Source organism: Dermacentor andersoni, chromosome 1 (assembly GCF_023375885.2).
Source record: "Dermacentor andersoni chromosome 1, qqDerAnde1_hic_scaffold, whole genome shotgun sequence".
NCBI lineage: Eukaryota > Metazoa > Arthropoda > Arachnida > Ixodida > Ixodidae > Dermacentor > Dermacentor andersoni.
The window spans coordinates 91,819,726-91,833,907 of NC_092814.1; the positions used below are offsets into that span (position 1 = coordinate 91,819,726).

At 43.7% G+C, this 14,182-nt stretch overlaps 1 protein-coding gene across 2 annotated transcripts in view; it reads right to left on the reverse strand.

Moving 5' to 3' along the window:
• The window catches only part of Cpsf160 (cleavage and polyadenylation specificity factor subunit 1), an 85,823-nt gene that overhangs the window by 19,544 nt on the left and 52,097 nt on the right, over positions 1-14,182 (reverse strand). For both annotated transcript variants that reach the window (XM_050191834.3, XM_055061776.2), the window contains exons 18-27: positions 13,962-14,171; positions 13,373-13,509; positions 12,893-12,994; positions 12,743-12,821; positions 10,265-10,371; positions 7,169-7,271; positions 7,017-7,106; positions 6,782-6,910; positions 6,537-6,689; positions 848-1,055 (exon numbers count right to left, since the gene is read on the reverse strand). In XM_050191834.3, coding sequence (XP_050047791.1) covers positions 848-1,055; positions 6,537-6,689; positions 6,782-6,910; positions 7,017-7,106; positions 7,169-7,271; positions 10,265-10,371; positions 12,743-12,821; positions 12,893-12,994; positions 13,373-13,509; positions 13,962-14,171 — 1,318 coding nt within the window. The remainder of the gene's footprint in view (positions 1-847; positions 1,056-6,536; positions 6,690-6,781; positions 6,911-7,016; positions 7,107-7,168; positions 7,272-10,264; positions 10,372-12,742; positions 12,822-12,892; positions 12,995-13,372; positions 13,510-13,961; positions 14,172-14,182) is intronic.

Genomic DNA, 14,182 nt, shown 5'->3' on the forward strand with positions numbered 1-14,182 from the left:
CAAAAGAATCCAATCATTAACCGTATTTCACTAAATACGCAAAGATTTCAGATTGGTTTTGCAAAAGCAATGAAATTCGATAAAACCTTGATGGATACAGAAACTGCTATGCTAAAGTTGGTCAAGGCTAGATTATGTAACAATAACAATCAAAGACTGGTGATAGGTGAACATCACTAATCATCACCCAAGAAAATATTTAAATTATATTGGAAAAATATTTTTTGATTAGTTAAAGATGCTGTTCACAACAGTAATTTATTATTTTATTTACTAAATGTTATGTAATACTGACATAACGATAAGAGACAGAAAGAGAGCAGTTTGGATCAGAGTAAACAGGTATAGCCAATATTCTAATTGACATTAATTAAGAAAAATAAGAAAAAAAGATGGTGCTGGGCACGTCATGTAATGCGCAGGTTAGATAACCAGTGGACCATTAGGGTTACAGAATGGGTGCCAAGAGAAGGGATGCGCAGACGAGGACGGAAGAAGACTAGTTGGGGCGATGAAATTAGGAAATTCGTGGGCACTAGTTTGAATCAGTTGGCACAGGACAGGGGTAATTGGAGATAGCAGGGAGAGGCCTTCATCCTGCAGTGGACATAAAATAGGCTAATAATGATGATGATGTAGTACTGAAAAAGCAGTCACATTTCTCAGATGAAACATCGCAATTCAAAACTGCCTTCCTGTTATACTTTCCTTGCTACAATTTGGTGTACAGTAAGGACAACAAATGCATTCCAGTGTCCAAATGAAACGTGTGCTTAGCCTTGAGTTATACTGAAATGACATGCACCAATAACACTTCAAATGGCAAGGGAAGAAATATGAAACACACCTCGTTCCAGTAGCTCATACTCTTTTTCGTCTCCTGTGAATCGGACCAAGTGATTACAAGGGTCTGGCTGGCTTGTGACAACACAGTAGGTCTTGCTGTCCACATGGTAGTTGACAAAATGTGGCGTGCAGCGTAGAGGCACCTTCCTCACTGGCCATGGGGCATCATAAGTCAGGTGTGTTGGAAGTGTACTGATTCGCAGCTCTCCCTGAATGTAATAACAGAGAAAAGAAAAATGCTTCAAACTTTACAAATTAAAGAAGTGTAGCAAATGTGATATCCTGTTTCAGTATACAGTTTCGGTTTCGAATGGTTACGACTGCTGGCGCCACTACGCGCCTAACGCTCTAAGTGTACCTTGCTGTATTTCCTTTCCCCTCACCGGAATAAACGCATCCCCAACTCGAGCAGTGCGGCTCTTCTTTTGTGGCGCTTCGCGCCTGGCCGTTAAACCTCACGCCGCAGGTCCCGCGTCCGGCCGCCCCGTTTGAGCTACTACGAACTGGCGACGACAATCAACATACTTTTTGCTATTTTCCTGTTTTTGACGTATTATACTCTGCACTTCCCTACACAACTTTGGAGAAGCAAATTCAGGATGAATTGGAGCCATGTTTGCGACGTCAAGACAAGTTCGCGGTTGAGGACTATGGAGCAGCATAGCTGGAGACACACCAGTAGTCAAAGGTTACTATACGAAGGATCGTCCCTCTTTCTCAAGAAAGCCGAGGAGATCGGACGAAGTGTGGAGCAAGCTGACAAGGTACTTCAAGTTTTCAAATGCTCGTCTTTCCATTGCGTCTCGATGCGACGCCACGATGGCGTCAACACCCATCATCTTCCTCACCCAGGTGCACAAGAGGGCGGTCCCACCACCCTTCTCAGTCATCGAAGGTGCTATAGCAGACACTTCTCACTAATTGGATGTCCATACTTCGAAAGGCTACCTTATCCATTTATAGAGCGGTCAGTTACAGTGGGCAATGAGCTGGCCAACAGTGTCCACAAGCAATTGGTCGCTGTTCACCATCACCGCAAAGCACAATTGATAGGATGCATAAAAAAACAAGTGTATACTATGTGAGGTAGCAGTTAGGCCAACATTCCATTGGGCCTGAAAGACATGGCAGCGCTATTTACCGCTTCTGTATGACACAGCTGCTGAAAAAATATTTGCAAGATGTGCTGGCCAACTTAATGTCCAGAGTGAACACGTCCTTCCAAGTCTGGTCTTATCTCAATGACACTGTGTTACATCCTGCTTCTGTGTCTTGAGTCAACAGATAGTTTTAGTTTAACGTTAACATAATAATGGGGTTAAGGGAAATAGTTTTACTGTTCCACAAACGAACATTGCAGAAAGCGACTTTTAACATAGCGTGATAACGTAGTTGACGTGCAGGACAATATTCGCTTACGCTTTGAATTTTGCAGATATGGTGCACCTAAGTAATCCTATCTATTCACCAAGCTTTGCGTGTACTTCTGAAAAGTGCGATAGGCAGCGCAATGGAAGCCAGGAGTGCATTGTGCATTGTACTTTCCATGTCTGCTGATCTGCAGTGAAATCAGTACAAGCTATCGAGCATGGCCTCCGAGATACCCCCATCTCAGAGGCCATACGCCGACGTGCCTATCTCCAGACTTCACCGATAGGCGGCACTGCCATCCCCAATTTTCTCTCATTATGCCTAGGCACGTTCAAAACAAGAAGTGATCTCGAAAACTCCACGTGGTTATCCATAATACTCTGTTGTAGAATAGACAAGATGCCAAAATCCGTAAGCAGGCTTTCCCACACAGCAAACTTGTCCCGACCAATATGGTCACGTTGCTGGTGGTAGTGCTGTTAAAGGGCCCCTCACCAGGGCTGGCCATATTGAACAGACAAGTGCAGTGCATACAATCCGCAGTAATGATAAGTGTCTGCGAAATATTACATCCCTATACACCGCAGAAAGAGCTTAAATTTCAAACCAAATGCCGTTTGACCTTCTCCTCGCAGGCACCACACTCCCAACCAAACAGTCGACATAAATCACGCAAGTGCACCGACGTATGTGGCCGTTCTGTGACGTCACTCATAGTGAGTGACACATCACTTCGAGAATTATTCAAGGCAACATCACTTATTTGTCTAATCTGTTGCTTCATTAGATGAATCAAATTTCAGAGAAATAATAACACGTACAAACAAATTGTCTGCGTGTTTTTGTTTTACTTTGTACCGTAGCAAGAGAGATCTACTTCCGTTTCGACTGCTTGTTCCCATGTTCTGCAGTTGCACATGCAGAGAATGAACCTATGTCATTTTCTTGCTCTTTCATCCTTTCATGCCTGCCTCAGTGCTTGTGGTTGAGGCACTGACTTATACCACTAATCAGGTGTTCTTGTGTAGAGCGCGCAAAATCATCTGCTGCGCGAAACAGCACAAATGCAACAACTCGAGCGCAAAATTGTCACCAGAAGTGCGCCACTCAGCAAATATGCCAGAGAAAAAAATGAAGAAAGAAGGCAGGGCCCGGGACATATTTGTCACCGCTCCTCCTGCTCTGGTATGGGAGAATGCAGGGAAGGAATATGGCTGGCGAAGGCAAGACGGGGCAAGTGGAGAAAGTGTCTATATTGGCAGTGAAGCTCGCCTCCTGAAACCATGATTTCACAGCACTTCAGTTATTTCTATCTCAGCTACTAATGAACCAACTGCAAAAATTCTTGCGGTAGAATGCTCCCAGTAGAATAACTTCCAGCGTATAAGCATAATTTGTTATCTGGCCTGGTGAGGGGCCCTTTAAAGCTGAGACATGCATTTAGAAAGCTTGGACGGTGTGCCGAACGGATGCCAACAGAAATATGTCGCCATCCTGCATGTTGACATTTCAATTATGATTCTAGCCCAAGGTCAGCTATCTTGGTTTATGTCAAAGAAGTGTGTGGTAAAGCATACTAGCAGATTTTACATATATTCTATTGAAAATAGTACCGTATTTACCCGCGTATAACCCGCCCCTGCGTATAACCCGCACCCCTAACTTTGAACTCGGCGGAAAAAAAAAAAAAAAAAAAACTCGCGTATAACCCGCACGTTTACCTGCAAAAAAAAAAAAATGAGCGCTAGAAAGATGCAACTGAAAGATGCAACTCACACTCAGTGATCATTTCGTTTTCAGAACATTTATTCAAACGACCGCCACCACGTCACTGGTTATCCGATTCTTAATCGTCGCCGCTCTCACTACTGCCATCCGAGGCTTCATCGCCACTCTCAAAGACGTAGTCGTCCTCGGAACCATCCAAACTATTACTGATCGCACATTTTTTAAAGCTTTTGCGCACCAAATCGGCCGGTATCGCTTTCCACGCATCCACGATCCACTGGCACAGCAATGGAATATCAGGCCTTCGCACGCGTCCCGTCGGTGTGAGGGTGTAAATGCCGTCGGCCATCCACTGGGCATACAGCCGCTTCACGTGTGCCTTGAACGGCTTGTTCAGGCACACGTCGAGTGGCTGTAGCATGGACGTCATGCCGCCAGGTATTATGACGAGGTCGGTGCTGGTCTCGGCAAGGCGAGCCTTCACCGCATCAGTGCAGTGGCCTCTGAAGGAATCTAGTACGAGCATCGACCGGCGTGCCAGCAAGGCACCTGGTCTTCGCTCCCAGATTACTCGAAGCCAGTCACCGACTAGGCCACTGTTCATCCACGAATTTTCTTCCGCACGCACAACGATTCCTGGGGGCAGTGGAATGCTAGGTAGCGTCTTGCGTTTGAAAATGACATACGGGCGCAGTTTCGTGCCGTCAGCCAAAGCGCATAGCATGACTGTGCAGCGCAGCTTGGCATTTCCGCCGGTCAGCACGCTGACTGATTTGGAGCCCTTTTTTTCCATGGTCGTGTCCATCGGCATCTCAAAGTACACAGGTGTTTGGTCAGCATTTCCCACCTGAGACAGCAAATAGCTGTGCTCCTTCCGAAGTGCGATCACATATCGTTGAAAGTTCAACAACTTTTCCTCGTAGGCTTCAGGAAGCCGCTGGCACATGGTTGTTCGCCGCCGCATAGAAAATCCATGCCTTCGCATGAAGCGCTGAAGCCATCCACGGCTTGCACGAAACTCACGTGGAATGTTCAATTCCCGGGCCAACTTCAGGGCTTCCATTTGCGCCATCTCAGTCGAAACAGCGTGGCCACGACTTCTCTGCTCCTCAATGAACTTCGCAAGCTGCGTCTCGAGGTGGGGGTACGCGCCAGTCTTCGGACCCCAAAACGCTCGCCTGTCCCGGTTCGTTGCTTCGAGACTCTCTTTTTTCTTCCTCCAGTCGCGAATGCACGACTCGTCGACGTCATGCTGTCTTGCAGCAGCTCTGTTGCCGATTTCTTCGGCAGCGGCTATAATCTTTAGCTTCTCTTTCGCTGTGAAACACTGCCGTCGAGTCGCACTCATGATGCCAAAACAAAGCAGGCAAACAGTGCAAACTGGGGTAAGTACACTAAACAGCGCCTAACGCGAGGCTCAACAATGCTGGCCTTTCGTTGGCCCTTCATCGGCTTGACAAGCGTCGATGACGATGGGGATGGCGGACTACACGGGGAGGCCGCCGCACATTGCGGTGAAGCCGACCCCCCCCCCCCCCCCTCCCAAGGAAAAAATTCGCAGATAACCCGCACCCCCACTTTTTAAACGCGTTTTTTCACATTTTGGTGCGGGTTATACGCGAATAAATACGGTATATGGTAAACACAATAAAGAGTAAATCTACTAGAAGGCTAGAACTCCCTTTTATTAATGACATTAACTTAGGTATTGACTCTAACATGTGGCTCTTCGCGGATGACTGTATTGTGTATAGAAAAATCGATAATGAACATGATCTTCTCAAACTGCAGGCCGACCTAGAACGTATTTGCAAATGGTGCTCTAAGTGGAAAATGAATTTGAATACGGGTAAGCGCGTCCATGTGCGGTTTACTAAGAAGAAAAAAGTAATCGATGCCAGGTACTGTCTAATGAATAATATATTAAGTAATAAATCCATGACTAAATATTTGGGCGTGATGCTGTCGGGCGACTGCTCTTGGCGGGCACACGTGGACTATGTAGTTGGCAAAGCGGAAGTTGCTATGAATTACATTCAAAGAAATTTAAAATCTGCAAATTCTAATCTTAGAAGCACTGTGTACCTAACTTGTATACGACCTACTCTGGAATATGCTTGTACCCTTTGGGACCCGTCACAGATATGTCTTATAAATAAACTAGAAAAAATACAAAACAGAGCAGCCAGGTTCGTCTCGGGTAGGTACGGGAGGAAGTACAGTTGCACAACAATGAAAACAGAGCTCAACTGGAAATCCCTGTCGTCTCACCAAAAGAAACTGCGGCTAAAGCTTCTGTATGAAATCTATCACAACAAAACTGGAATTGATAGGGAAATGTGCATAAAACCACCAAACTATATATCAGCACGCACTGACCACCAGTGCAAAATTAGAGAATACCGGGCTAGGACGGGCCTGTATGCCAATTCTTTTTTTGTAAAACCTATCGCTCAGTGGAATCGACTGTCATGTGGACAGGTGTGCAGTGTGAATCCAAGATGTATTCTTTTCAAGCTTGTAACCCCCCTGCTGTAACGCTTTCGGGCTAAGCGGGGATATGTCTGAATAAAGAATAAAGAATAGCTTACCTGCTTGTTAAAGTGGAGAAAGCCCTTAGGGCAGTTGACATTGTGAAATGGGGCAAAGCAGTGGATGGGACCATCCACAAACATTGGATGACAGCGCAACTCTCCACGTGAGCTCATGAACAACCAGTATGGCCGATAGCCACAAAGAAATACCTAAAGAAAAGCAACAACCCTGTAGAACAGCTCAGGAATATTAAGTGCACAGAAAAACTCTACACTAAGACAGAAAAAGAAAGGAAACTAACCCCAGAGTAACCAGAGATGTCAGAAAATGGATGGAGCCACTGTCGACTTTGAAAAGCCTTTTCCTCCTCTTCATTTTCAGGCTTCTGTGTCTTGTACTTTCGTTCTCTCAAGAATATGTCATGTGACATCTGAAAGTAATAGCCATTGACTTCAGTTGAACAGCCTGCACAGGAAGCAGCCCCACACACAGAATACACTTATGAAATAAGTTTTTAATACATGGCACAAACCGACCTTCTTGAACCGAAGTTTTAGATGACCTTCCCTCTGTGTTTCATAAAAAGGAAAAGCTTCGTAGATGAGCAGGTCTTCATCTACCCTGGCCTGGAATGTAATTAACAAGATGTAAATAAAAAAAATTTAGTCCCTTATAAAAACACGCTTACAAGAAGAAGAGGTCTAGAGTGTCTGATTCCTAGTCCCACGACCAAGATTTCATGAACTACTGGCATTGACTCATGAGACATATCCGAAAGCTTTTCAGATGACCTGCACATAAAGAGATCAAGAAAAAAAAGAACAGTCAATAGATTAGATAAGATATGGAAAAGGGTTGCAACAACAAAAACACCAACCAGCAATAGAAAAAATGCTGAAGTTATCGTGCTATAGCTTGACATGCTGGAAAGCTGCGTTAGCTGTATGAATTCGATTATTAGTATTATTACACAAGTTTAAAGCCTTTAAACCAGTTCCACTGTTTAGAGTAAATATTAAAGAAGGCTAATGCTAAATTTAAAATATACCACCTATATCCTTCTTGGACTGGATTGTGCTTCATCACCATGTCATTCTGGTGAGGTCATCCTCATAAATCAGCTAAAGGCTGTGCAAAACCATTTTTTTTTAAATTTCTTGAGACTCACTGCAGAGCCAGTGTTTGTACAAGGAATGAGCTCTTCAGCTTCCCTTGTGCACCATCTATCACAATATAGCTTGTCTTTCTTTTTACATAAGTAACATATACATATTGCCACGACAAACTTGGTGACATTCAAGTTGAGCGCCCTTTGCATTGGGCACTGTGCACGCCGCACAGTGGTGTTGTTCAGTTACAACAGGCAGCGATCTTCGTGGCACGGGCAGCCAGTTGGACCCGGCTCGCATGCGGCACGCGCACGAGGTGTCACGCGAGGAGAAGAGGAAGACGGTTCGAGCCCAGTCTGGGAACGCGACTGCCGCGGATTTCTTCACGACCGCAGTTACATTTACTTTTGGGCACAAGTTCGCCTTTAATAAATATCCTTGTTTTACTAACATCGTTACAATATACACTATCACAATAACCACCTTTGTCACCATTTGACCAACATGCCATCATATGCCTTAATGAAAACTGATAAAAGACAAAAATTCAGTGTTCACTGAAAGCCGTTCATATACTTGTGTTCCTCTATTCCAAAAACATTTATAGCCACTGGACAACTTCCTCAATTGTGTTATATCTTGTAAGTGCCTTGTATCTTGTATTTGCCTTGTAAGCCCAGTGTATTGTACATCTATGTATATTTAATTCACATTTCAGATGTATTGATTTCGCTTACCAGAGATCATTCCTTCTTGTTCATTTATTGGAATGTTCTTACTGTTCTTTGCCCCTCAACTATTTATTGTGAAAACTCAAAGGCTAAAAATAAATTAAAAAATAAAATAAAAATGTAAATACTGAGGCTACAAAATAAATTACTCTGTTCCCTGTTCAACTTTATATATATATATATAGTCAAACCCACTTATAACAATGTTCAAGTGCAATGAAAATTCCATTGCTATAACCGGTAATCGTTATAACGGGGTTGCATGAAAAAATTTTAATAGGGGGAAAGCAGAGCTGTTGTGAGAAAACTGTAACGGCAGGCAGGCCAGTGGCCATCCCCACCACCACCTTCCTCCATCCGGCTGTGGATTGTGTTCACTCGTTTAACTGCTTCCTGGGCGCTCCGATAGTGTGCAACAAGCCGTGGCTGTCAGCGTTAAAGAATGGCATTGCTATAACAACTGCAAAGAGGGGTCATGGGCGGCAAGCGATATGCGAGCTCCGCCGAGGCATCGCTTTGGTGGCCCCAAAAGGGGCCTTTTAAAAATTGCATGAAGGCTGCCGCAGCAGCCTGTCAGCTTGAGAAATCCAGGAGAAACACTGAAGCGAGATTGCCACAAGCATCTCGCCACATACTTCTCACTCGCTTGTACGAGAAAACCCTATTGCCGTCAGCCTTGCATGCTTTACGCTAAGCTTGCCGACATCCATCTCCAAGGCATCCAGGTGTTCCGTGTAGTGCAGTGAAAGGTTCCTCGCAAAAACGAAGCCCTGGAGGGACTGAATCCTCTGCCGGGTCACCTGTGAGGACAACGTTGACGCAGCCTGCCCTACCGCGTCATCACTGCCGTCATCACCGTCGCTATCCAATGCAAGCACGTTCGCGACGATCGCCTTATCGGTTAGAAGCACTTAGTTACCAAATCTATAGCCGTGTGCTTTCTTTTCACCGGCAACGTCGTGCATTGCCGATGATCAGTGGGCGCATCAGTCATCTTCCGCTTCGGCGGCGAGTCAAACCAACTGTTGGTCAAATGAGGCTGAGAAAACGCGTGACCAGGAATGATTTCGATGCAGCCAACAAAGACAAACGTGAGTGATTAAGCTGTTTGCAGAACTGCGCTAAATGAGGAGCCAGTGAGCAATCTGCGGGCAGTGCAGTTGGCGCAGTCCATTCGTGTTTGGAGGGGTGGAAGGGCAACGGGAAAGAGGCGCGCGGAGATGGCTGGAAAATGAGCCCGCCGTGGCTGTTGAAGCAGCGGTCCATCGTGCAGCGGCTCAAATTTCTCATTTTCTCTTTATTTTTTCAAGGATTTCGCATTTCACTGCCTTTCAGCATGGACACCCAGCAGACAGACTTCATCGTTATAACTGATAATGCGGCATCGGGGCATTGTAGTAAGTGGGTTAATTCACCATGGAAAATATACAAAAGTTGACGGTGCAGCAGCTTCTCATTGTTATAACCGATATATTGTTAAAACCGCTATCATTATAAGTGGGTTCAACTGTATTATATATTCATTTTATCAGGTTGTGCATCTACTACTCTTTGGACACAGGCTGGTTGTATTAGTCAGGTCAAAGCAGTGATCACTAGAAAACCTTCAACAGGAAAAAAACAAAAAGACTTGATTAGGTATGCTATTAGCACTGCTTTTTAAAATATCCAACATAATAAAAAACATGCACAACTACAAAGTGCAAACAAGTTTAATGCTGGATTTTCGGTATCCTCAGCTTGTCAATAAAATAATTTAACAGAAGCAAATATAACTAAAAAGAGCTGCCTTTGGCAATAGCAGAACGCTTGTCTGGCTTAAAAATGATGTGCAACCAGACATGCAGCATGCAGTAGACAGGTGAGTGATTAGCAGAGCTTAAAACAGAAGTTGCCAGTAACAGCCGCTATAGTAGCTATGTGATGGAATACAAAACACTATACTTTGTGCCAGATGGGGCAGTCATCTGTACGGAATCCACAAGCACCTTCTGTCCCATTGGAAAATTTTTCACAAGGAAGCACAGCTTGTATTCAGGAAGAGAGTATATCTAAAAAAACAAGAAAACAAAATTTATGCAACACAATTTGATGAAAATAAAGCAACCAGACAGTACAACTTGCTGGGTCACTAATCTGAAAGCAATATATGAGAAAGGTACACAGACTTCCGTTAATTCGATTTTTCAGTTATCTCTTTCCCTACTATGGGGGAAACAGGTGTTTTTTGTAGGTTATGCCATATCTTTCTTCTGAAGTAACTACTGCACTGAATATTTTATGTAATACATAAACAAAAAGCAGAATGAATGCGCTTCTCATGCATAAAGTTTCATTAACGAGATATATGTCATAAAAAAGACAAATTGCCAGAATCATGATTATGGGGCAACAATGAACAAAACTTGTAAAGACATGCTTGTATCTACTAAGAAAAATATGTAGAAAAAATTATGAGATATACAAAATGTATTGCTGTCTTATATCTCCGGCACTATCCCCGAAAAAATTAAAAATTTTTCACTGGACAGGTATATTCCACTACAAAAATTTAACTGCAAGCACTGCAGTTAGGCGCGCTAAGCTGCGGCCATCGATGTTCCAGGCTGGTTTGTGTCGTCACCTTTAGAGCCTAATTCCAATGAAAAGGCAGCATTCTCAGACTAGCTGCTGCTCGATTCATTGATAAAATGAGCCATAGATGTAGCGGAATCATGAGATCTGCAATCTCTGGAAGCGTGCGTGCCGCTCCCGGAGGCAGCCATTTTTTTGCTTCCTATACTTTGACAATCATGAAGCTTTGGAGCGTGTTCAAAAATGACTGCCTCTTGGGAAAAAATTGAACTGCTTAGAAAACAAAAACATAGTTCTCCTTTACACCAATGAGTGAAGTGTGTCCATGAGCAGAGTGGAAGGTCTCGAAAGCGGCCTCTCAAACATTCAATAGCGGGCAGCCATTTTTGATTTCTACTCTGACAATTGCAAAACTTCAAAGCGTGTTGGGAAAAAAGCAAACTGCTTAAAAAATAAAAATACAGTTTTTCTCCTTCACGTACAATAGCACGGTGTGTCTGTGAGTGGCACGGAAGGTCTCAAAAGCAGCCTCTTAAACGATCGTTAGCGGGCTAACAATGAACAATGGACGCAGCACGGAAAGAGTTCATTTGATCCCGACCCAATGTCCTGAACATTGCCTAAGCATTTCTATGGGCTCAAAGTTTCATTATTACGATCCTAATATTGGCCTTGGCCAGATAATTCAAACTTGACCAGTCAGCATGCACACGCCTGACCCATATGGTGACCCATATGGTGACCCCAATAGTGACTTCTTTACTGGTAGTGTGTCTCGGGAGAGCTTAGAAGACAAAGGATGCGTTGAACACACGTCAGTCCATCGAAAACGCCTATTGATGCGATAGTGTCAAATGGCCGATTGAGCGAAAAAGCCGGCGCCTGTCATCAGGAGGAGAGACACGGCACCTCCAATTGGCTCCGATGCCACATCTCGAGTATGCCTTGATGGAGTTCCCATTGGCAGCGACGCCACGTCACAAAGTCGTCTCAATGGAGCAGATGGGGCGAAAAGGCACACCGGCAGTAGTACGTCAGCCATTGCATGAGAGGAGAGGGCATCGCCACCACCCAGCAACGCCACGTCACCCTCGCTCTCGCATTCACTGTCGGAAGCCTGTGTTACCCGCGTGTTCCTTGTCCGCGCAAGCTCTCACCTGTGCTCTAACTGCACCCTGGTAAGACCAAATCAAAATGCGCCAAGCGTCTCAACGCACTCACTTGCTTGAGAGGAGTTCATAACTCGAAAGACCACTCAGCGACATTCAATTGGACATTAATGCTTTCGCATTCACAACTGATGAGGAGTGATTAACTGTCCTCGGATTTTCTCCAACCAGCCCTAGGAAGATTTTCAAACAATATAATGGTAGCTCACAATGTCTGATTATGGTATTTTCCCAATTCTAACTTGGACTTTTTTTTTTTTTTTTTTGTCAAGAAAAATGAGCCAGAAACTGCATTTGCATGCCTTGCCGCACAACTCTATTGCGGCACCGAAAATGACTTTAGGAAGCCAGCCATTACTGTGCAACACATGTTAGACCATTGCCCATTTTTTCTTGCTAGAAAAGTGGGTGTGGTAAAATTTCTACTTTGTTTAGGAGCTTTAATGTTATCTCTACATTAGTTTTCTACTTTGGGCACACAGAAAGTGGCATGCGTTAGATCCAGGGGCGTGTTAGAATTGGGCGAATACTACCAAATGAATCAGCGGTTGGTTTTCACATTTTTTCTGCATTTTCTTTTAATTCAACCCACAAGTTAATTCGATCAAATTCATCAAACTTGTCCGGGTCGAATTAACGGAAATCGACTATACTTTGTCAATTGCAAAGAGATGCTCACCTCTAAGACACCATTTTCCCTAGCTACAAACAACCAATAAGTTGGTGCCACGTCCTTTATTTCAAACATGGATTCCTCACTGCAACATAAAGCAAAGTTACATACCCAAAGAACACAGGAGAGTAAATAAAACAATGAATATGGACCTACTCAGAGGGAGCTTCCTGGGATGTCATGCGAACTGGTTCCTTGTGACTAGGATTTTCCTCAGATTCACCATAAAGCAGTTCATCTTCATCATCAAGAAGACCACTATAGAATGCAGGAATAAATTAAGAACAATCAACTGTACCCTTTCATGAAAAGGTTCTATAAACAAAAGAACAAAATTGTATAAAATATTGATTAAATTTTATTTTCTTAATGGTAGTTTACAAAAAGAAAAGTTAAGTTCACTGTCTCGAAATGAATGCCTTGAAAAGAAAATCAATACAGCCCCTGCACCCTTTTTTGCAAGAAAATATTTGGCTGGCCTGGCAGTGATAGCAGAGCAATTGCAATTTTATATACTTTTATCTCTTTGTTTTAGTTTTGTTAAATATTGTTTATCTTGACTGACCTCTTGTCACGTAACTGGCTGTAATTGAGCATTTGCCAAATGAGAGCCTTAACAAAATAGTGCAGTCTTACTTTGATGATATGTCAATGGACTCCTTTGGGGGAGGAATAGGTTTCTGTGGCTTGACTGGCTCATCTGGTTCTCGATATTGAGTGGTAAAAAGACCACTCACATCCTTGTACACACATATGCTCAAAATCTTTGCTTTCTGTCAAATAAACATGAGAGACAGAAAATAGACAGTAAAACAATTGAAAAGAAAAAAAAGAAACTTGTAAAATACCGAAGTAGCCACACACAATGCCTATCAGTTTCCACTAGGAACAGTAAAATCCAAGATGCAATTTTTTTCGTTACCGTTTCTATGAATTGATTCGTAGATGTCTTTTTCATTGACAATAATTTATAATGACGGTTAGTGTTACCAAATGATCAGGCACGGTATGTCGTTCTAAGAAAATCAAGTGCAATGCTTAAAACATATCGCACCGAATGACCATCAAGCTCTCAGTAAGAAATAACACCATAATGTTAATTTGCGACAATATTTGCACAGAAAAAGCTGAGTGAGACAACATGCAAGAAGCAAGAACACAATGCAAGTAGGACAAAAGGAAAAAAGAAAGACGACTGATGCCCCCCCCCCCCCATATTACTTACCACTGCTGTAAGCTGAGGCCGCAGAACAGCCAGGCGACAACCTGCAGCAGGGTCTCCGCGCAATGTCAGATGAATGACGAGGCCTTCAGCACTGCGTATGATGACATGAGGGTCAGCCAGGGAACCAGCAACAATGGATGAGCCCACATCCAAAGGAATGTGCTGCAGCTGCCTGGTACCATCTAAAAGGCGCACCCCCATTGGACAAACCTGCATCCATT